The sequence below is a fragment of the Lynx canadensis genome, chromosome E3 (assembly GCF_007474595.2).
Source record: "Lynx canadensis isolate LIC74 chromosome E3, mLynCan4.pri.v2, whole genome shotgun sequence".
In the NCBI taxonomy this organism is placed as follows: Eukaryota; Metazoa; Chordata; class Mammalia; order Carnivora; family Felidae; genus Lynx; species Lynx canadensis.
In genome coordinates, this window is record NC_044318.1 from 2,431,412 (window position 1) to 2,457,260 (window position 25,849).

Here is a 25,849-nt window from a genome sequence, read left to right on the forward strand (position 1 = left end):
GACGGGGGCCGGTAGGTCTGTGTCTGGAGGAGACTGGGGACATGGTCGGGGTGGGGGGACATGGTCGGGGTGGGGCGACCTGGGGGCACTGGAAGGCTGCGAGGAGAGGCCAGGAGTTCACAGGTGGGGTAGGGGCTTTCCTGGGGACCGGAACAGAAGAAAAGGCCGACGCCCAGGCCTTGGGATTTCGGCTCCGTCTGTTCATACTCCGTCTGAAGTATGAAGACTTCCCGGGGAGACCTCGGTCCCGGGTGCCCGCAGAAAGGCCGCGAGAACCTCGCCGCCGAATCCACTCGGCGAACGTAAAGGAAAGCCGCACCAGCTGGCGCCTCGCAGCCGCAGAGGAGGCGGGGCACCCTACGCCCCGCCCCATATGCTAATATGAGGGCCACCGCCCCGCCCCCGCCCGGGAGCCGGACGGGCCCAACGCCAAGGGGTGCGAGAAGCTGCCAGCGCCCGGCTCCGCGTCCGCGGGGGCCGAGGTGGGGCGGAACGCCTGAGTCCGGGTCGCTTGGGCGGCGGCACGGTGCAGGAGCAGTCAGAGGGCCGCTAGGGCGTACCAAGCCGTGGCGCCCCCCGCCTGCACGAAGTGGTATAGCCCGAAGGGGCGGAGCCCGGGTCATGTGACACGGCTGCGGCCGCCATTTTGTTCTGCGGTGCTGGTATTTAGAGCGCAGCCGCTGACGGGCCGGGTCGCCTTCGCAGCCGCCTGACTGCTCTCATTGCGCTCGCTTGCCGTGCCCGGCCCGTCCTCGCCCCCGTCTTGGCCCGCTGAGCTCGCCCTCTCCCCACCCGCAGACATGTCCGAGGCCAAGAGCGGCCCCGAGTACGCCTCCTTTTTCGCGGTCATGGGCGCCTCGGCCGCCATGGTCTTCAGCGGTGAGCGCCGAGGCAGGAGGGACTTGGGAGGCTGGGGGCGCCGGGACTCGCGGAGCTTATGCCCGCGTCGCCCTCGGGTTCTTGGTGTGACGTCACGCTGACGTAATTCCGAGCTGTTGGGGGGGGTCCCGAGCCTCACGTGACCGCGGGCGGGGGTCGGGGCCCCGAGGGCTGCGAGTCGCAGGGCCTGCGGGCTGGGCGGGGGTGCGGGTCTCCCGGGTCTCCCGGGGATCCTGGGCCGGCAGCCCTGCCGCCGTCAGTGTAGGTGCGGGGGTGGGGCGGCGGCGCCGCTGCCATCTTAGCCCTAGGAGAGGCGGGAGGGAGGCTGGGGTGGGGGCGCGCGGTCCTGCGCCTGCTCCGCACCCCCCACCGCCATCCTGCGGGCAGGTGTGACATCACACCTCGGGAAGCTCCCCCTGTTCGGCGGGGGTGTCGGGGGATGAGGCCCTGGCGCTCCCCTCCTTGGTACACACCTCTCGCCCTTGTGGCGGCCCGCCCCCGACGGGGGTCAGGTGGGTCTGTACCCAGAGGCAGGTGCTTCCGGTCACGGCCTGTCACTGTTTCCCCGTAGCCCTGTGGGATGTGTGGGTTGTTTGGGAAAATGGGGCAGAGGGGTTGGTCCTGACAGCTGGCAAGAGCCCAGGGCTAGGATTGTGTGGATTGGGGCAGGGGTCTGGACAGGCTAAGGGCGAAGGACGGGTGTTTGGGAAGCAGGCCAGCATCAGTGCTATGTGTGTGCACGCTTGTCGGGGGTCTACTTCTGGGTGAATGAGAGAGTGGCATAGAGTGTCCTATTGGGTCTTTGTCCTTAGGAGGGAGTCGTCTGGTTCAGGCCTGAATGAATGAATGAATGAATGAATGACTTCCCTTTTCCCAGGTCCGAAATTGGGAAGGCTCCCCTAGGCAAAGAGAAGGGGCCTTCCAGGTTCTTGATGGCACCCTGCTTTTGAAGTTAGGTCTTGACGGTAATGGGTGTTGAATTCGGTGAAAACTGGTCTACCTGAGAGAAAGGCACGTGGGCCAGGCCCAAGAATGTGGGACCCAGGAAGGTGAGTCCTAGTCTGCTGCAAGCCTGTAGACTGGTCTGGCCTGGTCTCCTCTGGGCCTCCTTAGGTAGGTCTGGTTTTTGGTTTGGATGACCCCGCCCTGCCCCACCCTACCTGGTGGGCTGGGGAGGCTCCCTGTGCAAGTATGTGGCGGGTTTGAACTCCAAACAGCCTGTGCTGTCTGTAAACACTTGTGAGGTGGGGGCTTGGGGACTCTGCTGTCTTGAGGGCCGCCCTCTGCCTGGGCCTGTCTGCCAGTCATGAGTTGCTGAGTGAGCCCTACCCTGCCCTTCCCATCACGTGCACATAAGGGGTCATTTGTGGTGGGAGAAGTGGTCTGGACTTCCCCTTCTCTCCCAGCTAACCCTGCTCTTTCCACATCTTAAGGGGCTGTCTGCTTTCCAGCACTTCCGGACGGACAGGCTGCTGTAACCCCCCACCCCTTTTCTGCTCTTTGCCTCCACAGTTCTTGAGATTCTACTGTGCCTGGCCATGTGTGCGTTGTTACTTACGGCTGTCATTCGTTCATTCAGCAAATGTCGAGTGAGCTCCTACTGTGTGCCAGGCACAGGGGAACATCAGTGAACAAAACAAGACATTCCTGCCCCAGAATTCCTTGAATTCTGGCTGTCATTGCTTGTTCCCGAAGCCCTGAGTTTGCCCCTTGGGCCCTTTTTCTGTACCCAGCTCCTGGCCTGCTCTAGTCATCAGGTACATCTCTTCCTTTTCTGGAACTTAACTTGATACTTTCAGATGGAGCCTGATCAGAAAGCAGGTCTCTGGAAGTTACTGAGAACAGGGTATCACTGGTCTAGGGCTTTTTTTGTTGCCCCAGGCCCCTGAGGATTGGTGCTGCCTGCTCCTGTGGGGCCCGATCTCCTTCCTGCTTCCCCTTTTTTCTTGTGACAGAAGTCCTGTCAACTCTTTCTTCATCAAGTCTTCCACAAGTTTGTCAGTTGCTCCTTTACCGTAATCTCTGACTTCCTCCCTGCTGGCAGGCACCCTGCGTTTGGTGCTTTGTTCTTGGAACTGCCTCCTGATTGCACTCTTTCTGTTCCCTGCTCAATCTGGGACCTGGTGAGGCTTGGCCTCCAGAGCTGGCATCCAGGGTTTTCCGGGACACCTGCTGCTGCCCAGGCCAGGCTGCTTTTCCATCCTGATGGTCAGCCCTGTTTCTTCCCTTTGTTCCTGTCGTGGCGGCCCCACCCTCAGCCACACGATCTCCCTGCTGCCTTCTGGAGAAGGGCCCGCTCACTTTCCACCTCTGGCCGTGTCCTGCTACCTGGGATGCTAACTTCCCAGTAATCGGTGCCTTACTCAGTGACACTCATCGCCTGTGCTCTCCCGCTTGAGTGACAAACCATGGCACTGGCTCCTTGCATGCACTTGACATAGCCCGATGTGGTGCGGGGCCTGCAGTAGCAGCCCCCAGAATGCACTGCAACCAGGAGAGTTGCCGGAAGAGCTTCGTGAAGACCAGCCCTGAGCCCCAGGTTAAAGGTGCTGAGTGTCTAGGCGTGGTGGTGTTGGAGTGGAAATCCCTCTGCTCCCACCCCTACTTCTTTTCTCTTTCTGCTAGCTCCCAGTGTGATGCCTCGTTGGGGGGCGTCTCCATTCGTGCGTGCTGTCTGCAATCATTTTTGCTCACTCAAGCCTCTTCCTCAAACGTCACTTTCTCTATGGAGCCCTTCCCCCACTCCCACGGGCCTCCCCACTCTTCTAGAACGTGTTGCTGTGCTTGGAGCGGCCATGTGTGTTTCCTCACCGGGCTTGGAGCCCCGGGAAGCCAGAGCTCCTCTGACTTCCTCCCTGCTCAGTGACGAGCACAGAGAGGAAGCATTTTTTGTGGCCCAAATAGGTGAATAAAACGTGCAGAGGAATGGTCAGGAGTGTCCACATCTTTTCTGAAACCCATGAGCCATGTTACCTTTTGCTCAAGCAGTGCAGCAAGACCTTGGAGGGCGGGAGTCGGAAGAGCCACCTGGGCCCGCTGTGGCTCTATCCTGTGCCAAAGTTACTCCATGCGTGGAGGCCAGGAGAAGGGAGATCGGAGGAAGGCAGCACACCCTGGCAAGAGCGAGGCGGAGTACCATCAGAGGAGACCGGACGTCCTCCCGTTCCCCCACGCCTCGTTGCTGGCGTCTTGGGGGGGGTGGAAATCTAGGCTTCTGTGAGCCCAAGGCCTCTGTGCAGGCAGGCGTGCTTCTGGGAGGTCCGTCAAGGCCTCATGGTCCACCTGGGTGATGGCAGAGAGGATTCTTTCCAGACTTGAGAGCCTAGTCCTGCTCTGTGCCTGAGGATGCCCTCAGCTTTCTCTCCATGTGACTGGGCTGCTCTGCCGGGCCTGTCAGAGCTCCACCTTTTAGGCCGTGGGCAGCTGTACTGGGGTCTCTGGGAGGTTGGGGCCAAGGTTAGACAGCGGAGCAGGAGCCCAGATAGGCGGGGCAGCCGTTAAGGGCCTCTGTTGGAGGAAGGAGACAGCTGCCTGAGCTCCCTGCGTGCCCAGCTGTAGCTCTTGCCCCCGAGGGCCACCTCCTGCCCTGAGCTGGGTGCCAGCTTTATCTCACCTTGTCGGTGATAACTTACGGCGTCTCTCGGCCGTGCCACAGCTACTGGCCCCAGGTGCTCTGAGCTCACCTTGCCTTTCCTGCCCCCTCCCCACAGCCCTGGGTGCCGCCTACGGTACAGCCAAGAGTGGCACTGGCATCGCGGCCATGTCTGTCATGCGGCCAGAACTGATCATGAAGTCCATCATCCCAGTGGTCATGGCTGGTATCATCGCCATCTACGGGCTGGTGGTGGCCGTCCTCATCGCTAATTCCCTGAATGATGGCATCACTCTCTACAGGTGAGTGCCGGGCCCCTCCCCATAGGTCATGTCCTGCCTCGGGCGAGGCCACTGCACGGGGCTGGGAGGGCTGGGGAGGGGGCGTCGGGCTGGTGACTTGCTTCCCCTGGCAGGTGGCTGACGTCTATCCGGTGTCTTCTCTCCCCCAGGAGTTTCCTCCAACTGGGTGCTGGCCTGAGCGTGGGCCTCAGCGGGCTGGCAGCTGGCTTTGCCATTGGCATCGTGGGGGACGCTGGTGTGCGTGGCACTGCCCAGCAGCCCCGGCTATTCGTGGGCATGATCCTGATCCTCATCTTCGCCGAGGTGCTCGGCCTCTACGGTCTCATCGTTGCCCTTATCCTCTCCACAAAGTAGCCCCTCTCCGAGCGCACCAGCCACAGAACACGATGTAAAGACCACCCCTCATTCCGAAATGAACAGCCTGACACACACGCACGGGGCCGCCGCCCCCCAGTAGTCGGTCTTGTAAATGCGCAGTGTCCTAGTGCCCGTTGTCTGCTACCCCGGCCTCGCCCCCGCCCCGCCCCGTGCCGTGGACATCCGGGCCCACTCCTTACCCATCCGGGCCTCCGGCCGCCCCCACTCATCTGCCCTAGAGCGCTCTGTAGAAGGGTGAATTAGAGTTGTCATTTTCTCTTCACTGGATGTTTCTTATTTATAAAGATTTGATCTGTTCATACGTCTGTGGAGCAGCCCTCCGTCCCCAACTATATAGTAATCTTAGGTCGAGTGTTGCGTTGCGGGGTTGCCGTTTGCTCCGAGACTCTTTGGATCGAACCACCCTCCTCCAGCCCTGGCTGTCGGGGGCCGCGGGCCAGTGTGCTGGGCCTGCGAGGTCCTGGAGCCGAGCCGTGTCCAATAAAGTTCTCGGTTGTGACTGGACGCCTGTGTGGACCGCTTGTGTGGGCCCGGGCCCGGCGGGGGCGGGGCGGGGGCGGCCGCGGCGGCCCTGCCGGCCCAGGGGCGTGCCGGTCACGTGGGCGCCCAGATCACGTGGACCGGCCGGTCACGTGGCACGCCTCAGTCAGCTGAGGGTCACGTGGGTGCGGCCGGAGCCCGGCGGCCCGCAGTCGGCCGAGTGCGCGGAGAGCGGGAGAGCGGGCTTCGGCTGCGGGGCTCCGGGCGGCGCCCGCTCGGTGGGGCTCCGGTGGCTCACGATGCGCGACGCACAGGGCGAGGGGCGGGCCCCGGTGCTCCAGTTCACCAACTGCCGCATCCTGCGAGGGCGGGCGCTGCTCAGGTGGGGTGCGGGGTCAGGCGCTGCGGGGGTGGGCCCGGGAGCCGGGCGGGGCGCGGGGTGCGGAGCCGGCAGCTGCTGGATCGGGGCCCGGGGCCGGGTGGGGTGCGGGGACGGGAGCTGCTAGATGGGGTGCGGAGCCGGCGGGGTGCGGGCCGGGCACTGCTGGAGTGGGGCGCAGGGCGCGAAGCCGGGCACTGCTGGAGTGGAGCGTGGGGCCGGTGGGGCGCGGGATCGGGAGCTGCTGGGATGGGGCGCAGGACTCGAGGCCGGGCACTGCTGGAGTGGGGCCCAGGGCTGGTGGGGCGCGGGATGCGGAGTCGGGAGCTGCTGGATTGGGGCCCGGGGGCCGGGTGGGGCGCGGGGTGCGGGAGCTGCTGGACGGGGTGCGGGGCCGGGCAGTTGTGGAGTGGGACGCGGGATGCGGGGTCGGGAGGTGCTGGAGTGGGGCGCGGGTTGCGGGGCCGGGCACTGCCGGAGTGGGGCGCGGGGCCGGTGGGGCGCGGGATGCGGGAGCGGGAGCTGCTGGGATGGGTCGCAGGGCGCGGGGCCGGGCACTGCTGGAGTGGGGCCCGGGGCCGGCGGGGCGCGGGGTTCGAGGTGCTGGAGTGGGCGTCGGGGCCGGGTGGGGCGCGGGGCCGGGGGATCGGGAGCTGCTGGAGTGGGGCCCGGGGCCGGGTGGGGCACAGGGTGCGGGAGCTGCTGAAGTGGGGGCGCGGGGTGCGGGGTCGCGCGGTGCTGGAGTGGGGCCCGGAGCCGAGCCGGGTGCGGGGTCGGGATGCGGGCTCAGGCACTGCTCTGGTGGGCCCAGGGACCGGCCATCCTAGCTTCCGTCCGGCTCTGGCCGCAGGGAGGATCTGTGGGTGCGCGGAGGCCGCATTCTGGACCCGGAGAAGCTGTTCTTCGAGGAGCGGCGAATGGCTGATGAGCAGCGGGACTGCGGGGGCTGCATCCTGGCGCCTGGCTTCATCGATGTGCAGATCAACGGTGCGGTCTAGGGCTTAGGGGACAGGGACCCGGAGAAGGTGGTCCGGGCACCGTGCAACCTTCCTCTTTGTGGCCGTAGGTGGATTTGGCGTTGACTTCTCTCAGGCCACGGAGGACGTGGGTTCGGGGGTCGCCCTGGTGGCCCAGAGGATATTGTCTCATGGAGTCACCTCCTTCTGCCCCACTTTGGTCACCTCGCCACCGGAGGTTTATCACAAGGTGAGGTCAGGCTTCCGGTCTCAAGGGAAGGGGGCTTCAACAGCAGCACCCCTTTAATTTGCAAACTTTTCCTGCCACAAACCCCTTGGCCCTTGGGTCTGGCCTCACCTTTTAGCCTCCCCCACCCCCTGGGGCCTGGGGTCCGGGGTCCTGCCCCTAGGCTCTCCTTTGGTGTTCCCCCGCCGGCAGGGGGTCACTGCCTCTGCAGCCCTTCCCACAGGCCTTCATGTTTATTGTTGAGGTGTCTTCGGGGCTAGACGTCCTCTCCATCTCGCACCCTGGCCACCTCCTGGCTCCAGAAACCGATTGCTGGGACTTTCTGGATTGCCACATTTGTACCATCTCCTCAGGTTCATCCCCCCTAACTTGTCTGTGCTGTGTGACTCCACTGAATGTGCTTTCCAGAAAGAAGCTCGTTGTCTGCCCCTGCCGCCCCCTTCCGTCCCCGCTGCTTCTCTTGTGGCCCCCACACCACCCTTCCACTTCCTCTCTTCTCTGTATGGCCCTATAGACATTTTCACCCAGGCGGGCTCTCCGGTTTTATTCTTCACCCCACCATCTTGTTGGGTTTCTTTGGGGCGGTGACTTTACATGGTAACCGCCAGAAAGCAGGTGGTATTCATCGTGCCTCTTTACCGCTTGATGCTTAGTGGGTTTTGAAAAGCGTGGACGTCCCCTTACCCGAGTCGAGTTGGGGAAGGGCAGTAGTTACCCTTTAACCTCCCCCCCTCCCCCCACAGTGTTGTTGTTTTCTCCAGTACAGGGCTTTTTTTGCAATTATGGGTCATGTTGCCGGTCATGGGTGGGGAGGTCCCTCCTGGGTGTGTGGACGCACAGTTGGAGTTGGGTGTTGCGGGAGTTTGAGTGTGGGCTTGGGATTGGGTCCTGGCCCCGTAAGTTCATCCGTCATCTGGGGGACACGAGACCATCCTTACTTTTTTCTGAGCCTCCATTTTCTCAAATCCAAGTTGGGAATGAGCACCACGTCCGTCTCCTGGGGTTGTGGGGCAGGCAGCGCTGTGTGCGGTACCTCTTAAACACTCGGTACGCTGTCATGTGTGGACATCTTTCTGGAAATTTCTCCCAGGCCTCCCATCACAAAGTCAGAGGTTAAAAACTAAGCTCATCTTCCTACTTCAAGCCACCTGGTTCTGTGTTTTTTCTCTTGGTCATCAATCCCTGATTTCTCTTGCCTGGAATCTGGGAACGCGCCCGCCTTACTGTCCTCCCCCTTCCCGGGACCTACCAGTGAGGCTTCCTGACTGTTGCCTAGTCTCCCAACTGCCGGCCCTGCTCCGAGTCCTGCCGCAGCGGCCTTCCCAGGGGACAGGGCATAGCACATCGCTCCGCCCCGCACCTTTTATCCTTCTTTTTTTTTTTTTAAATGTTTATTTATTTTTGAGAGAGAGAGAGGCAGAGCGTGAGCAGGAAGGGGGCGGAGAGAGAGGGAGACACAGAATCCGAAGCACTTGTCAGCACAGAGCCCGACGCGGGGCTCTAACCACTCAAACCCATGAACGGTGAGATCGTGACCGGAGCTGAAGTCGGACGCTTAACTGACTGAGACACCCAGGCGTCCCCACCCCCTTTTTACCCTTCTGAGCAGTCCCTCCCGAGCCGCCCCAGCCTCGGCCCTCTCCCCACGTATGGTCCAGCCATTCTGGGCCATTCTCTCTCCTGTTCCCAGGACTTCTGCCCTGTTTTATCTTGTTGTCTCTGTTGCCTGCTCTTTGGAGCTGTGACTCTGCTGTGCCCGTGGCTTCGACAGCACATTTGACCATCGTGATACAGGTTGTGAGACCTCTTTTTTTAGGACAGGGAGTTTCTGGTCACTAGGATTTCTGGCTTACGTTTTCTTTTCTTCCTTTAATGTTTATTTACTTATTTAGGGAGAACGTGGGTGCACAAGCTGGGGAGGGGCAGGGAGAGAGAGAGGATCCCAAGCAGGCTCCGTGCTATCAGCACAGAGCCCGACGTGGGGCTCAACCTCACAAGCCGTGAGATCATGACCTGAGCTGAAAGCAAGAGCCGGATGCCTAACCCACCGAGCCCCCCTGGCACCCCTCTGGTTTATGGCTTCCTGCTGCTACTTGTCAGTCTCCACAAACACTCGCGGGATGAAGGCGCTGGACAGCAGAAAGTAAAATCTCGGAGGCCGTGAATGTGGAAATTTAATCCAGTGTCATCTCAGACGCCACGGGGCCGTTCGCTTAGGTATGTCCCCGATTCCCGTCCACCCACCTTCTTCCAGGGCTGGCTCACACTGGGCAGAACTGGATTGCTGCTCTGTCAGAAGTTACCCGGATCCCTTAGCATCGTGTTCTGGCCCATTGAGACCACCTGCTCTTTTTGGGGGCCTCTTTCAGTCTTATCCTTTCATACCCTCCCAGGAGGAAGCTCTGGCTGGAGTGTTCTCGGCTTCTGGTCCATCGTGTGCTTAGCCAAGACCTGCTACCTCCTCAGGCGGCAGCCAGGCTGTCACCGTGCCCTCTGCACTTTGACCTTTCCCATTCTCTTGCCGTCCGTGCTGTCGTTCATTGCCTTCTCCCTACTTAGCACTCTCGGTCTCTCCCTCGTCAAACTCAGTTTTGTTTCGAAGTACGAAGTGAACCCCGTGCGTCGGGTTCAGACCTCACCTTGGGCTCAGAACATGAGACCTGGACTTGGGCCGCGTACCTTCCTGGAGGCATCCGCGTGAGAGTGGCACCTGTGAGACTGGGTGGGGACAACAGCCAGTCGTGGGCACGGCATCGAGAGGGGCCCCTCTCCCTGTGCGGGAGTCCCAGTGCGGACCGCGTGCAGAACCCCGTAGAACGTGTCACAAGGCGGGCTCCCCGGAAAGACGGGATCCGGAGATTCACCCTCAAGTTCATCTGCCCCGTGGGCTGGGGTATCCCCTCCCCGGCCGTCTGACCGTAGCCCCGTGTCTGGCACCGAGCTCTCTTGGAAGACTTGGAGAGAGCTTCAGGACGGGACCTGACACTGGGCACGACGGGGTCGCCTGGTGGAACGTGGGCCTGTCCTCCACAGATGGGCTGAGGGCGAGGCTCGAGAGGGTGTGTTCGCGAGCAAAAAATCTATTCCCGAAAAACTCAGCCGTTACCTTTTTTTTTTTTTAAGTTATTTATTTATTTGAAAGAGAGAGCAGGGGAGGATGGGGGGGGGGGCGGAGAGAGAGAGTTCCAAGTAGGGTCCTCATCAGCACAGTGGCCGATGTGGGGCTCGAACTCACAAGCTGTAAGACCATGACTTGAGCTGAAGCTGGACGCTTAACCGACTGCGCCATCCAGGTGCCCCTTTTGGTTTGTTTTGCTTTTAATTTTTAGCGAACTTACACGAATCTCCTGGCTTGTTAGGAGAAACAGCAGCCCTTTGCCCCCACCAGCTCCCACCTGGAGACGGTCACCTTCAGCTCAGCTGGTCCTTGGAATTTGCTCTCGCCTAAGCTCCAGGCCGGTTTAGGGCAGTGAACAGGGGTGTCTCCTTCCACCAGCGGAGCTGAGGCTAGACTCCTCTTCGTGGGTTTCCGGCCCCCCGCCCTCCCCGGGTAGCAGCCTGCCGACTTGGGGAGACCCGCCGGCAGGACTGGGCGAAGGACTGGGTGCTGACCCGTTTCCTTACCCGTCTGCCCCGTGTCTTTGGGACTCCTTGTTTGTTCTCTCAGCTGGCGACTCCACTCCCCGCCTCTGCCCGTTTCTCACTCTTCTTGCGGGACGTGTGGGTGCGCCCAGCGCTCTATCAACGTCGTTCTCCCTCGGCAGCTTTAGGGACCTGTTCCGCGGCCCTGGCTGCCGGCCTCCCTGGACCGAGCTGTCCTGGGAGCCCTTTCCCGTCACCTGGGGGGATCCCCTGGCGTCTTTCTGCTGGGCCTCTATCCCCTCTCCCGTGCCTTTGTCTTTGCTGGTTTTGGCCTTTGTTTTGGAGCATATCCACCAGCTTCTGCTAGAGACGGGGGCGCAGAAAGCAAAGTTTTCACGATCTCGGAAGGTCTAACGAGGTTTTATTCTCTTGATTGGGCGTAGGTTAGAAGTGACTTTCCCCTAGAAATTCCTAAAGGCGTTGCTGTATTGTTTTTTTCATTTCCAGGGTTGCTGGTGAGAAGTCGGAAGCCACCTGACCTCTGATACTTTGTGCATGACTTATTCTTCCCTCTGGAAGCGCGTGGAATCTTCCCTTTGGCCTCGGTTCTGAAGTCTGAGGGTGACACGTGTGGGGCCTGTGGGGAATTTATCTATTGTGCCGGCCATTGGCACACCCTGTCGGTCTGAAGTTTGGTTTTTGGTTTTGTTTGCGTTCCTTGATCACAGCGCGTGTGTGATTTTTCTCCCTCGTTTCTCTGTCGTCTTTCCTGGGAGTCATTATTCCATGGTCGGGCCTCCTGGATGGCGTCTCTGGTTCTTTTTGCGACTCCGCTTCCTGAATGTTTCCTGTGTTTCTATGTTCTGGTTCTTGACTTGGGTTTTTGGTTTTGGTTTGTTTTGTTTTGTTTTATTTATTTATTGCTCAGTTGTATTGTATTATTTTATTTTATTTCTTATTTAAGTATTTGTTTACTTATTTTGAGAGAGAGAGAGCGCGGCCGCGCAAGTGTGGGCAAGGAGAGGGCAGAGGAGAATCCTGCACTGTGAGTGCAGAGACCCGTGTGGGGCTTGATCTCATGACCTGCGAGATCACGACCTGAGCCGAATCAAGAATTGGATGCTTAACCGACCGAGCCAACCCGGGCGTCCCTCACATACTTTTAACGGGAAGAGCTCACTTTCTCTCTTCAGTGTTTTTTTCTGACCCTGTCTTCTTGTTTCACGGTGCAGGACCTCTCCTCAACGTGTCTTCCCGTCCCTGCCGGCCCTGCCCTGTTCGTTCCTCTGTGTCCCCAAGTTCCCGAGCTGCCACTGAGGCTTGGCCGTCGGCTGTGTTTGAGATCAGGCGCCAGCAGGCTGCTGGGAGCCCCGAGACTGGGGCGGGCTCCTGGGGGCGCCCTTAGTTGAGGTCCCTGGGCCAAGGGGACAGCCTCACTGGCTTCGTGCAGACAATGTTAACCTAATCGCAGGGGGTGTGCCTCCACCCACCCCTCGCCTGGAGCCCTTCCGGTTTGCTAGCAGGGCACATTCACGGGCCCAGCTGGTCTTAATGGTGTCCTGTGGTTCCCCCCGCCCCTGCTTCTCAAGGCGCCGCCTGTTTCCTCGGTGTCTCCACCACGTGCCCCTGCCCACACCTGCCCAGTGTCGGCCCATCAGGCTCCCAGGGTTTCAGCCTCTTTACGCATCGCTGTATCTGGTTTGGGGTGGGGGTGCCCCAGGGCCCTTCGGCGGGTGGCAGGTTTCTCTGGCAGCTCGCCCCGCCTCCAAGACGGGTCATGTGAGTACCTGTGTTCGGCTCAGGCACCGCGTGGCTGTGCCCTCGACGCCTGAGCTCCCGGCCCCGTGTGCACCGACCTCTCTGGCCCCCGAACCCCCGCTTCTGTGCTCGCGCTGCCTGGACCGCACGCCTCCTCTTGACCCTGGCCGTTGTTGTGCGGTCCTGCGGCTCAGGAGGCCGGGCCCGCTCCCCCTGTCTGGCTGGGTCCAGACCCTTTGGCCACGTTGCGGGGCCAGGTCAGGTCCCTTTTGTCCATTCCTGTTCCTTGCTGGCAGCTGGCCTTCCGCCCCTGCGTGTTCCTCCGCGTCCTGATGGTTCTTAGCGCTGTGCCTTCCCTGACTCTGGTTGGGGGCCTTCGACTACCTTCTGCTATCTGACGGAAGGCCATCAGGGGGCTGGGCTCTGACCTCTGACCTCGGCTGGGCTGTGATCTCTGGGCATTGGGCCGTAGGGGGCAGGGCTTTAACAGCTGGTTCCCCCAGGTCCTTCTCAGATCCCTTGTGAGAGTGGTGGTCCCCATGGGGCAGGGGTCCTCGGTGAGTGGCTGACCCTCTCCCTGCCCCCCACCCCGGGAGGCTCCTTGGGGACCTGTTGGCAGCCCTTCCCCCTCCAGAGGCCCAACTGGGGAGGGAGGTCGGGCAGGTGACGGGCCAGGGCGGGGGCTGCAGGGCCAGAGGCCCGCTGGAGCTGTCCACTCCTCTCCTCCCAGGGGTGCACCTGGAGGGCCCGTTCATCAGCCGGGAGAAGCGAGGTGCACACCCCGAAGCCCACCTGCGCTCCTTTGAGGCCAACGCCTTCCACGATGTGCTGGCCACCTACGGGCCCCTGGACAACGTCCGCATTGTGACGCTGGCCCCCGAGCTGGGCCGAAGCCATGAGGTGATCCAGGCGCTGACAGCCCGTGGCATCTGTGTGTCCCTAGGTGAGGACTGCCACCTCCAGGGTTGGGCCCGCGTGGGGTCCTGGGCTGGGTGCACACTTTGAGTCCAGGTCCCCTATGCAGGACACTCGGTGGCCGACCTGCAGGCCGCGGAGGAAGCCGTGCAGAGTGGGGCCACCTTCATCACCCACCTCTTCAACGCCATGCTGCCTGTGAGTGCCCCGTGCCCTCCCCCCCTCCTCCCCCCCCGCAACTCCCTGGGCGGGTAGGCGCAAGGGCTCCTGCCGTCGCTCAGCTGCCCTCCTATCTCTGTCCAGTTCCACCACCGTGACCCCGGTATCGTGGGGCTCCTGACCAGTGACCGGCTGCCTCCCGGCCGCCACATCTTCTACGGGATGATCGCGGATGGCACGCACACCAACCCGGCCGCCCTGCGCATCGCCCACCGGGCCCATCCCCAGGGTGAGCGGCAGGGCGGGGCGGGGCCCGGTGGGAGGACTCGGCCGGGCAGCTCCTGAGTCCCCTTCCTTCCGCAGGGCTGGTGTTGGTCACTGACGCCGTTCCCGCCCTGGGTTTGGGCAATGGGCGTCACACGCTGGGGCAGCAGGAGGTGGAGGTGGACGGGCTGACAGCCTATGTGGCCGTGTGAGTGACCCTCTCGTCCCGGCTGACTCCTCGACAACGGCCCTTTGGCCTCTCTTGTGGGACGCAGACATCTGAGCGTTCCCCCGCCGGCCTGTGGGCCCCCCACCCCCTATGTGCCCAGTAGCCCCTGGTCCCCCCAGAACCTGCTCTCTCACTCTCAAGGCACCAAGACACTGAGCGGCAGCATAGCCCCGATGGATGTCTGCGTCCGGCATTTCCTGCAGGCTACAGGTTGGTGAGGCTGGAGGGGGCAGGTGTGTGCGCACGTGCGCGTGTGTGTGTGCGCGTGCGTGCGCATGTGCACATATGTGTCGGGGGCGGGGAGGTTGGAGGGAGCACGGAGACCCCTGGGCTCTTGCAGCGACACCCCTTGTGGGATGGGATTCCTAGGAGTGGAGCACCAGGAACACGGCTGAGGCCCCCTGCAGCAGCTCAGGGGCAGGTTCGAGAGCGAGGAGCAAGCATGTGGCTGGCACCCAGGGTGATAGGCAGTGAGGCCACCGGCACCGAGAAAAGGGTGCTCACCGTACCCACGGGAAGGCCCTCGGCCTGGGGCCTGTGGATTCGCAGGACTCCGTGGGTACGGAGCTTTAGGGAAGGGGAGGGGGGCGGTCCCAGAGCAGCGCTTCAGGCTGTTGAGGGGGTAGGCGTGTCCGGGGGGGGGCAGGGAGGGTATTGGCAGAGGCTGTGGTTGGACGGGCCCTGCGGGATTCTTGGCAGTGCCCGGGGCTGGGGTGTCACCTGGGGGTGCCCGGGTTCAACATGCTGTTAGAGGAGCAGGGAGACAGGCCAGGAGGCAGGAAATGGCTGTAGGCTGGCTGTTGGGGGGAGGGGTGGCTGAGGTAGGGAACAGAAGAAAAAGGATTGGTCGTGTGGCTTCTTGAGAGGGAGCAGGGACGGAAAGCCAGACCAGGTGGGCCTCGTTGATGCCCGGGCTACGCTTCTTTTTTGGGGGGCTCTTCCCGGGATCCGGAAGGAGGAGGGGCCTGCGGCCATCTGGGTCCAGGCATTTGTCAGTGAGGCGGGGAGCCCTGCAGAGCTGGGATGGGTGAGTGGCCAGGAAAAGGGTACCTGGCAGGTCCTCAGATGAGGGGGAAGGCGGGGCTTTGTCAGCCTGCTGCAGAGACCTGGGATTTCTCTGGGACTTGGAGCTTTGGGGCTGGGGGAGAGGCTGCCCACGGAACCAGCTGGGGATGGGGGGTGACTGCCCGGTTGTGTCCCCTGAGCAGGCTGCAGTGTGGAGCTGGCCCTGGAGGCTGCGTCCCTGCACCCCGCGCAGCTGCTGGGGCTGGAGAAACACAAGGGGACGCTGGACTTCGGGGCTGATGCAGGTCAGGGCCCGACGTGGGCACCCGGGCCGGTGAAGACTCGGGAGGGCTCAGGGACTCGGGACAGTGCCAGGGCAGGTGGGATCTTCCCTGTGCCCAGGTGGCCTTACCTGGCCACCAACCTCAGCCCGGGTTCCTCTTCCCGTCGGGTCAGGTGAGGGACAGCTGGGGTCTTTGTCCCGTGTGCCCTGCTTCCAGGAACATGGGTTCCAGGGCCTTGGTCAGCCTCCGATGGGGTGGGGTGGCCGTGCCCAGATCGTGTCCCAGGCTTCAGTTTCCCCACCAGCTTCTGGATGGGTGTGGGGTGGTGGTGGACCCACCCCTGCCTCTGTCCTCACACGGCCGCCTCTGACCCAGACTTCGTGGTGCTCGATGACTCCCTCCACGTGCGGGCCACCTACATCTCGGCGAGTTGGTGTGGCAGGCGGAGGAAGCCAGGCAGTGACTGAGGACCACGGCTGGAAGGGACGACCAGCCTGAGCTGGACACTGTCAGGGCTGAGCCGTCGAGGAGCTGGTCTCCGGGGAGCAAGTGGGAGCCCTGCCCCAGGTGGAGGCCTGCCAGGTGGAGGCAGCTGGATAAACGTTCGCCCCGCAGGGACTTGTCTCGTGTCTGAGTTTTGCTTCGAGGCCGAGCGCCGTCCCCTCGGTGGCTCTCTGGGTGGGGTGGGGAGGAGAGCGGCTGGATTCTAGCTGATCCCAGCCTTGGGGGGCCCCAGTGAAGGTGACAGGGCCCCTCTTGTTGGACAGTCGAGTCTGAGGCCTGCAGCCCCACACGCAGTTGTGCTGGTTGGGAAATGAAGGGCGGGAGGGGGAAAGTCCTGGGTCGTAGGTTGGAAGCGGACAGGAACGGGCCTTGGGGGACGGTGAGTGTGGAGGGCTCCAGAAGTTTACATGTCGGGGGACAGAGGAGAAGGGTTATTCTTGGGATTTTTAAATTTTATTTTGAAGGAGGGGAGGGGCAGAGAGAGAGAATCCTAAGCAGGTTCTGCACTGTCAGTGAAAGGCCCGACTTGGTGGTCGATCCCAGCAAATTGTGAAATTGTGAGCTGAGCCGAAATCGAGTCGGACCCTTAACCGACTGAGCCACCCAGGCGCCCCAGTGCTTTCTGGGATTTTAAGTGGGAGAATTGATTGTGGGGACAATTAGGAGCGGGGCTGGGAGGACTTGGGGTGGGAGGGCCTCGGGTGGGCCGTGCATGGCATTGGAGGCCAGGCCGGCTGTGTGAGGATGGCCCACGGCTCCCCTCTGCCCCTTTAGAGTTGGGCCAGTGAAGCAGAGGCCAAGGCCATGGTGCTGGACCTGAGCACACTGCGAGCTGTTTCTCCTCGGCCTTCAAGAGGACTCCAGGTTGCCTGGCTCTGAGTGTAGGAAGCAGTGGCCGAGGGGGCCCAGAGGTGACCCTTGGCCACCGCTCCTTGCCCAGCCCGCAGCCCCTATTTCTTTGAGCCCTCGGGGTAACTCAAGGCTCGGCTTCCTTTGGGGCCTTTTTCTGAACATCCCTTCTCCTCATCCGACTCCCAGGTTGGCCCGGGGATCCACGTGCCCCCTGGGTTGCAACCGCTGTGGGTGACCCTGCCTGGTGCTGGTGGGCAGCTCGGGGATCACCAGTGTCTGGAAGCCCTGCAACTATTGTGCCCGTCAGTGTCATCCCGCGGCCCGTCCATGTCCCCCAGGCCCGGCAGCATGCCCCACGCTGGGAGCAGGGGCTGATAGGGCCGCTTTGAGGCAAGTGGGCTTTGGGAGCCCTGCAGGTCACGAGGGCAAGCCGCGATGTGGCAGTCAGACATCCAGGGTTGGCGTAGCCCCAGCCCTGGGATTGATTTTGTCCCCGTTTGCGTGCGGGTGGGCCGCGCCTTCCCCCTTTTGAATGGGTGAAGTTCTTGGAATAGGAGGTCAAAGGCAAGTGTCCCAGGTCCACCATCTCGTGTGGCTTGGCAACCATCCCTTTTGCCTCTGCCACAGAGCCCACTGCAGAAAGCGTGTCCAGGCCCAAAGTGACAAAAACAGCCTCTGGCCCCAGCTGTGTTCCAAGCTGAGTGAACAGTCTGGGAAGAGCCAACACCGTAAGGCAGGGCTCAGGAAAGGCCTGGGACAGCAGCCACCCTCGGTGTCCCAAGGGGCTGGGTCTCTGGCCACATGCCTGTGGGCAGCAGGGACATCACAGACCTGACAGGGGACTGACCAGCTCCTGCATCGTGCCAGTGCCCGCCGGCTGCACCAGTGATCCAGGGGCAGGCGGGTCTCCCCGAGCTCACCCTGGTGGCAGGGAGCAGGCGGTGCTCCCAGATATGTTAGAGGCTGAGCAGTGGGCACTTGCCTTATTTGTGCTGGGTTCTATTCCACGTGCATTGCCAGTGTTAACCCGTTCTCTGCCAGACATCCAGAGGAGTCGTCCCCATTCTCCGGACGGGGAAAGTGGGGCTCCCAGTTCGAGAGCTGGTGAGTGCCCCAGCGAGGACTTGGCCTGGCCTGCTCAGCTCGGGGGGCCTCACTTAAACCTGTCAGCACGCTGACTCTTGGCTGGAGCGTCCGGGAAGGACTAACTGCGCTACTGCTTCCGCAAGGGTGACACCAGGGATGGCAGGGGCGGGTGCTGGTTGGCACGTGCACCCAGGCCAGGGAACCGCCCCACAGAGATCCAGTGGCAGAGGCTTAGTGCGTTGGTGGGACAGTCGGCCACCCTCGCCAGAAGGGTGTGGTCCATCACCACCGTGGCCTCCAAAACGTCTCCATCGCCCGTCAGAGCAGCTCTGTTCCCACTAGATTACTAACCCTTGTTACCCTCCTCCAGCCTGCGCCCACCATGCCACTTTGGAGTCTGAGGCTGCTGGGTTTTGAACAGAAGATATGCTGCCATTTAAGTAAGACCCCCAGCAAGAAGACCCTGAGGGACTGGCTCTAGGGTGGCAAAGGGGCTGGAGACAAGTGAAGTGGAAACGTGCTTGTTCTAGTGTGGGTGTAGACCCGGACGCTGGGGGGGGGGGGGGGGCGTGCTGAGTCACTGATGGGTGGGGGTGACTTTCATTGAGGTGGGGTCCTTGGAGAGGTGACCTGGCGCGCCATCCGTACCTCCTTCGTGGCTTGCTTTGTGTTGTACGTGAGTGGGAGGAACAGAGGGCCCAGTGGTGGCGACACCCGATGCAGGGGCGGGTGCGTCGTGAGTCCGCGGAGTGGGGCGAGGGCCGCCTGGCGGCCGCACCTGAACACTACAGAGGCATCCGCTTGAGGGTCCTGGACTGCTCAGAGTGCATACAGTTTCGAGTCCAGGCGCCGAGGCGTCCCTTCCGAAGCTTCGGTCTCCGTAGGCTCCGAGCGCAGGGTCCCAGCGCTGATTCGTGCAGAGGATCTGGGTGGTCCAGACCGGAGAAGCGGCTTAAGGGTGGGGGGAAACCGCGCCCGAACAGGGGCTGGCCGCGAACGGCAGAGCGTGCGCAGTGAGTCCGGTCCGACCCGCTCCGCCCGCGGGGCGGCCTGCGGCCGTAGGAGCCGGGTACACGCGGACCTACTGCTCCTGTAGAGGTGCGGCGCACAGGGCGGGGGGGCGGGGGAATCTCACTTGCTGTGGGAGGGGCTCCTCCCTGGGGGGCGGGCTCTGAAGTGTCAGAAGGGGCGGGCCTCTGCCGGGGCCAATCAGGATTGCTCTGCGGAGGGAGAGTCGCGGCAAGCAGCCGGGACGCGCGTCGCTCGCTGACCCAGTACCGGTTAAAGGGCCGACCCGAGGCCGAGAGCCCCGGACTGCGCGGCACGGGGGGGGGGGGGGGGGGGGGGTTGGGGGGGGTGGGGGGGGTGGGTGCCGGGGGCCAGGGCCCCCGGCGCCCCCGCGAGCCGCGGACCCACTGCGCCCCAAGCTGCCCGGCTACCTCTTCGCACACCTTCCGGCCTCGCCGCTCCCCTTCTTTTCTCCATTCCAGTCGCGCCCATGTGCATCCCCTCTTGCACCACGGCTCCTCTCCGCCCCCCTCTGCGCCCCTTCTCTCCCCGCCCTCGTTGGCGTTGGGGAGTTGGGGGCAGGCTCCACTGCCTGTCCCAGCTTCGCCCAGCTCGGAGCCTGCTCCGGGTCTCGGGGGGCGGGGCGGGTGGTACGGGAGGAGGTGTGGCACCAGGAGGGTGAATGGGGGTCGTCTCTGCTTAGACCCTGGGACCGTCCTCCATGTGCCCCTGTCGTCCGCAGGCAGCTCCGGGGTGGGGGGCAGCCCGTGCCCTGAGCGGTGGCCCTCTCTGAGCCTTGCCTGCCTCTCAGTCTCCCACCATGAAGAGCTTGGTGTGATCCTTCCAACGTGATCCTGTTCCTGTCCCTACGTTTGTGTCTTGATTTGTCTTATGAACTGGAATTGTACTTTGATACTGTTCTGCTCTTCAGTATTTTCTAGTGAAGCAGCATGAAATGGTAAGCTCCCTGGGTGGGGACACATCGAAATGTGTCACTATTTTAGCAAGGTGCTCCGTGTTCTCCAAGATGGATGCTTCGTAACGTGAAGCAGATCCCACCACGGACCAGTGGGCCTCCTCCCCCAGCACCCCAACCGCCCTGAGGAGGAGGGACCGCGGAGTGACGCGCAAGGAATTCTGGGGGCCCAGATGCACAAGTGCGTCTAGAAGGCAGAAGCGCACCCCGTGTAGGCACTCCTTTTGTCCCCGTGGGTTCCCGGTTTCTGTGTGGCCACAGGAGGGCCTCCCGTGTTAGTTTTCTTTCCCTGTAACAAATTACCACAAATTAGAGGTTCAAAAGAACACACCTTTATTTTGCAAGCTCTGGAGTTTGGGGTCAGGAATAGGGTCTTGCGGGCCAAAATCAAAGTGGTGGCAGGGTCTGCTTGTCCCTGGAGGTTCTGGGGGAATCTTCTATGTCCAGCTCCGGGATGCCGTCTACACTGGTTGTCTCGTGGCATCCCGCCTTTGCAAAGCCGGTGCGGGCCAGTTGTGTTTTCCGTGTTGTCTCCCCTGAACTTGGACTCCTTTTCTTCCATCTTTTAAGGACCCTTGTGATTATATTGGGCCGAGCTGGTTAATCCGGGATAATCCTTCCTCTTTTAAGGTTAGCTTATTGGCAGGCATAATTCTCCCTGTGTAATACGACATATTCACAGGTTGGTGAACAAGACGTGGACGTTTTCGGAGGGGCCGTTATTCTGTCCAACGTTCCTTCCAGAGAGGAGAGCCTCAGCCAGGCCTCCCTACTGCCTGGGTCTGAAGGAGATACTACATTCTATCATCAGTGCATGAAAGTGCTCATTTCCCGATGTGCTTAACACCAGACGGGTTCAGTCTTGGGATCTGGCCAGTTTTGGGAGTCCGCCCATTCACAGCTGGGGAAGTTGAGACTTAGGGAAGAAGGTTACTTGCCTGAGATTTGACGCAACTTTTGTTTCCCGTCTCTAGGGCTAGTTAAAATATGTTACCACGGAGCACAATTTATACAGGAAGACATTTTTCCCAGGTGGCTGGGAAATTGTTGGCGTTGGCACCTTTGGTCCGTCCACGTGCAGCTGACGCCTCTTGGGAGCTTAAGTACGGTGACCAGGCACTCAGCGAGCAGAGGCAGGAAACCACATTCTCATCTTCGAAGAGTCTCCTTGTTTCCCTAACTGATGTGTGTTCATTCGTTTCCCTGCCTGCCTCGAAACCTCCAGGGGTGGCAGGCCTGGCGTGCCTTTCTTCTCTTGGCTCTCCCCATGTCCTCCGTACGTCCCGGAAGAATTGGAATCCTGGCTCTGCCCTCAGCTAGCTATGGTGCCCGGCCTTGAAAATGGTCCCCGGCGATCTACTTCCGGGGATCCACACCCTAGCAGAGTTCCCCCCATGTGTGCTGGGCGCCTTTGTGTGACCAGTAAGTGCAGGAGAAGTGAGGTAGATCCTTTGGCAATTGGGGTGTAAAAGTCATTGTGGATTCTATGCTGGTGTGCTCTCTTTCTCTGGAATCATTCACTCTGGGAAAGCCGGCTGTCATAGCATAGGGATACTCGGGAAAGCTCTGTGGAGGGGCCCCATGGTGAGGAACTGAGGCCTCCACCATATCTGAGTGAATGGGCCACCTGGAAGTGGTCCCGCCTGTCCTCGTCAAGCCTTCAGATGACTCAGCCTTTGCTGATGTCTCGACTGCACATTCCTGAGAGACCCTGAGCCGGAACCACCCGGCCAAGCTGCTCCTGGCTTCCCCGACCCACAGAAACCATGAGATCATAAAGGTTGTCGTTTTATGTCTCTGAGCTTCGGGATAGTTTGTTACATAGGGCTCGGTAACTAATACACGAGCTGTGTGGCAAGTGCCACGGCCTCTGGACCAGGGTTTTCTCCCTTGTGCCGTGACGGTTTGAGGAATGAGCGAGAGATGGGCGAAATACCATGGACCATGGGGGGCACAGGGCCCGGTTGCAGTGGGGCTCCCCCGGCCCCAGGCCATGTACATAAGGCAGCCTTCCAGCCCCTCCCAGGATGGTATGGGCATCCCCCGTTCCTCCTTGTGTGGAACATGACCTCACAATGTCAAGCCAGGCCTTGCATTCTTGGCCTCGGGTCACCCTTCCACCAGGGACAGAGGCATTGGGCAGGGTAGGGAGAGAGGAGAGCCATGGGCTGTCCCTCTCCTTCCTCCAGCCGGGGGCGCCAGTGAACTGTGTAGTGCCAGGTGAGTCCATCCCCCCTGCTGCCCACTGTCCCGGGACGGGCAGCCACACCTGACCCACGTAGGGGGTGCCCTGCCTCTCCCTGGGTAGAGAGGGGTGGCCTGGCCTGGCCTGGCCTTGCACACTGGCTGCCACTGAGGCCCCACGAGAACTAAGCACTGTCCTTGTTCCTCTTTCGACTGCTCCTCCCTGCCCTGCCCCTGCAGCCCGCTCCCCTGCTTTCCCCTCTCCTCTCGCCCCTTCCCCTGAGGCCGGCAGGGTGCCTACTGCACCTGCTGCTCTGGTGGGCTCTGGCCTTTCTCCGAGTACTTTTCCCTCAAGGTTTTCCCCCTCCCCGTTTCTCTTTGAATTGCTTTGTGTGAGCGACTCTAACTAAAAAAAAAAAAGGTGAAGACCTCGGTCCCTATTCTGTGACTTGCTTCTCTGCCTTTGGGCCTCTCGCTTAGACCTTCCCTCTCTTCCTTCCCGTAGCTGCATCGAATTCTCCAGGATGAATATCCATAATGTGTTTACCATTCTCTTGTTGATGAATGTTCTGGTTATTTTTCTTTTCTTTTCTTTCCTTTTTTTTTCTTTTTGTTAAGCTATGCTGTTATAAACATCCTTGCACAGTTTTACAGTCATGGTGAGAGCTGCTTACAATTTCCATGGTGAGAAGATACATCCATTTTATAATTTTTATTTGCATCAGTGTTGAAGAGACCAGATAGTTCCTTTTGGTTTTTTTTAATGTTATTTATTTTTGAGAGAGAGAGAGAGAGAGAGAGAGAGAGCGCGCATGTGCCCATGGCGGGGAGAGGGCAGGAGGGGGGACGGGAGAGACGGGGGTGGGACAGAGAGAGAGATTGGGAGAGAATCCCAAGCATCAGGCTCCATGTCTGCACAGGGCCTGACTCGGGGCTCGATCCCACAACCCTGAGATCATGACCTGAGCCTACATCAAGAGTCAGACGCTCAACTGACCAAGCCACCCAGGTGTCCCCAAGAGGCCAGAGAATTCTAAACAGGCTTGTGATAATAGCAGCCCCTGCCTCACCTCACCTCTCCTTACTCACATCCTGCTTACTACCCTTTAAATGTTCTTCCTGATGTTTATGTCCGTTGTTTTGTACTTTGTCTTTTTTTTTTTTTTTAAGTTTATTTATTTTGAGAGAGATAGAGAGAGTGAGCGTGCGGGCCCACCAGTGGGGAAGGGGTAGAGAAGAGGGAGATAGAATCCCAAGCAGGCTCTGTGCTGTCAGAGCAGAGCCCGATGCGGGGCTTGAACTCATGAACCGTGAGATCATGATCTGAGCTGAAATCAAAAGTTGGACGCTCAACTGACTGAGCCATCCAGGCACCCCTGTACTTTATGTCTTGACTCCTCATGTACAGTCACTGTCTATTGCCTTTCTGTTACAAGGGATGAGGATTCAGCTCTCTCAGGCCCCCGTTCCTCTCCGGGTCCCTCCGAGGTAGAGGATGGTAACTGCCGGTTGACGCAGTGCGTCTGTACTGTGACTGTAAATGTGCTTCCTCCCTGCTCTTATCCTGGGGTTTCTCATTAGTCTTTTAAAATTGCACCCCATCCCCAGGCACTCCTGAGTCCCCACTGGTTTTCTTTCTCCCCTATGGCACTTGCTATCTTCTAATATGTCATACGACTTGCTTCTTTGATGGTCTCTCCCCCCTGCCCTTCCTCCCCGCCCCCCCAGCCCCCAGTGGCATCCGACTCTCACAGAGCAGAGATTTTTGGTGTTTTAATCACTGGTGAATTGTCAGTGTCTAGCCCAGTGCTTGGGATGGAGGGGAGACTCAGTGCTTACTTGCTGGATGGACAGATCCTGGGACTTCCATTCACCACCCTCCTGTGTGTTTTGTTTTTTTTCCTGTTTCCTGATCTCGCGTCTTCTTGGTTTACCGCGTCATTTGGTGGAGCACATCAGTCGGTAACTTTCTGGGAAAGCTCGCTCTTGATGTGTATTCTTTAGACTCTAAGCTCTGTATTTATTTACAGTTGCATTTGGTGTACAGTCTGGCAAATTTCACATGTGAGATGGTCATAAATACCGAGTATCTCATAGGATTGTGATGAGAATTAGTAACATACGTCTAATGGTCAGCGTTCTCTGAGGATAAGTTATTATTACTTTGTGAGGACTCAAATAAATACAAAAGAAGGGTTTGTTGGGAGGCAGTTGAGTGCAGTGGCCAAGAGCAAGGCGGTGGTGCTGGTCAGCACTGGTTTGGAGTTCTGTGCTCTGTGACCTGGTAGCTCTATGGCTGAGAGTAGGCAAGGCACCGAAGCCTCAGTTTCCCCAAGTACAAGATAGAAATGGTCATAGTACCTACTGCTCATGGAGCTGTTGTGGGTAAAATCAGATATACCGATTTTTATAGGTAGTAAGGGTTATGATGCAGAATGTTTCCAGTGTTCTCAAATATCGAGTGTGGCTTGCTTTGGTGGCAAGAGCTGGTACCTACTTTGACCTTGTCTTTGTGTTCACTGAGGGTTAGTGTCTGGAGCGGGGTAAGCAATTGGCAGTTTGTGGCATGTATCAAAAGTCCTGAGAGGAATCCCTGTACTTTGACCCAGCAATTCCTTCTGCTAAGGATTTATCCGAAGGAAATAAAGGTGTGCTTGAATTTAAGCGCAGAGCTTTGTCTATGAGGAAGACGTCTGGGAACCACTTCGGTGTCAGGAGGGAACTTGATCAATACGTGGGTCTATAAACTCTAGGCTTCCTCCAGTGGAGTCCTCTGCAGTCCTTAGAGTGGGCAAGATGGCAGTCAGGTGCGGGAGAGCTGTACAGGATACGAAATGAAGACAGTGTTAAGTGAAAAAAGTATCAACCTGCATAAGCCCTTTTGGGGAGTAGGAGTTACATTTACCTTTTTACTGTTCTTTAAGGTGCAGAACACTCAAAGTTCGGACAAGTAGAGGCTGGACGGTCTAACGCATAGTCTCTGGCATATGGATATCAAGATCCAGGCTGTGGCTCTACAAGACCTAGGGCCAGTTACAGAGCTCAGAATCCCTCAGCTTCCTCATCTGAAAAGTGGGGCAGTACTAGCAAGGATACTTGTTCAGAGATTAGGCATGAAAATTCTTTACTAAGAGTAAGTGCTGGCTCACGTTAGCAGCTATCACTGCTATTCAAGAATTAATTCTCGTTAGTGGGATTATGGATTAATTTATCTAATTAGTCTCTGTACTGTCTAAATTGCTATTAAAAAATAAACGTATTTCTTTTGGGAGTAGAAGGTTATTTTTATTTATTATGTAATTAACATTTTTTTTTAAAATGTTTATATTTGAGAGCGAGTGAGAGCGAGCAAGCAGGGGAGGGGCAGAGAGAGGAAGAGAGCGTGAATCTCAAGCAGGCTTGGCGCTGTCAGGGATGCTGGGCTCAGGTCCACGAACTGTGAGATGACCTGAGCTGAAGTCAGAGCCCAACCGACTGAGCCCAGGCGCCCCAGAAAAGGTTACTTAAAAGTATGCAACCTGAGGTGACGAAGATGATTCTGATTTTTTTTTAAGACAGCCTGGTCACAACACAACAATGTGGATGTACTTTATACCACTGAACTGTGCACACGGCATGTGTTCAAATGGTTAAGGTGTTAAATTTTATGTATATTTTACCACAGCTAAAAAAAAAAAACAAACCAACAATAACACCATCATCATTAACAACTACAAAAAAATTCACACCATCATTATCATCCACAACTACAACCCCCCTCCCCCAAACCATAAGCAAAGAAGAAAGTTCTGAAGGTGTCCCTGGGACTGTCAGCAGTGATGCGATGGGAC

General features: G+C 59.5%; 2 protein-coding genes and 1 long non-coding RNA gene across 3 annotated transcripts; all 3 read left to right on the forward strand.

The window, feature by feature from the left end:
• The first annotated feature begins 653 nt into the window (after window positions 1-653).
• On the forward strand, window positions 654-5,655 carry ATP6V0C (ATPase H+ transporting V0 subunit c). Its single transcript, XM_030300718.2, has 3 exons — window positions 654-879; window positions 4,590-4,773; window positions 4,923-5,655. The coding sequence occupies exons 1-3, from the start codon at window positions 801-803 to the stop codon at window positions 5,125-5,127; spliced, it is 468 nt and encodes a 155-aa protein (XP_030156578.1). The 5' UTR covers window positions 654-800; the 3' UTR covers window positions 5,128-5,655.
• Window positions 5,656-5,827: 172 nt separating this feature from the next.
• On the forward strand, window positions 5,828-16,027 carry AMDHD2 (amidohydrolase domain containing 2). Its single transcript, XM_030300978.1, is given in 12 exon segments — window positions 5,828-6,013; window positions 6,861-6,997; window positions 7,077-7,216; window positions 13,044-13,110; window positions 13,284-13,496; window positions 13,578-13,666; window positions 13,772-13,916; window positions 13,991-14,097; window positions 14,261-14,330; window positions 15,329-15,430; window positions 15,785-15,829; window positions 15,832-16,027. Coding segments are annotated over 12 exon segments (1,239 nt in total). The 5' UTR covers window positions 5,828-5,930; the 3' UTR covers window positions 15,873-16,027.
• A 3,161-nt stretch (window positions 16,028-19,188) lies between these two features.
• Window positions 19,189-25,575, forward strand: LOC115503651. The gene is made up of 3 exons (XR_003965470.1): window positions 19,189-19,817; window positions 20,810-21,615; window positions 24,944-25,575. It is a non-coding gene; the product is annotated as an uncharacterized LOC115503651 (long non-coding RNA).
• The last annotated feature ends 274 nt before the right edge of the window (window positions 25,576-25,849 follow it).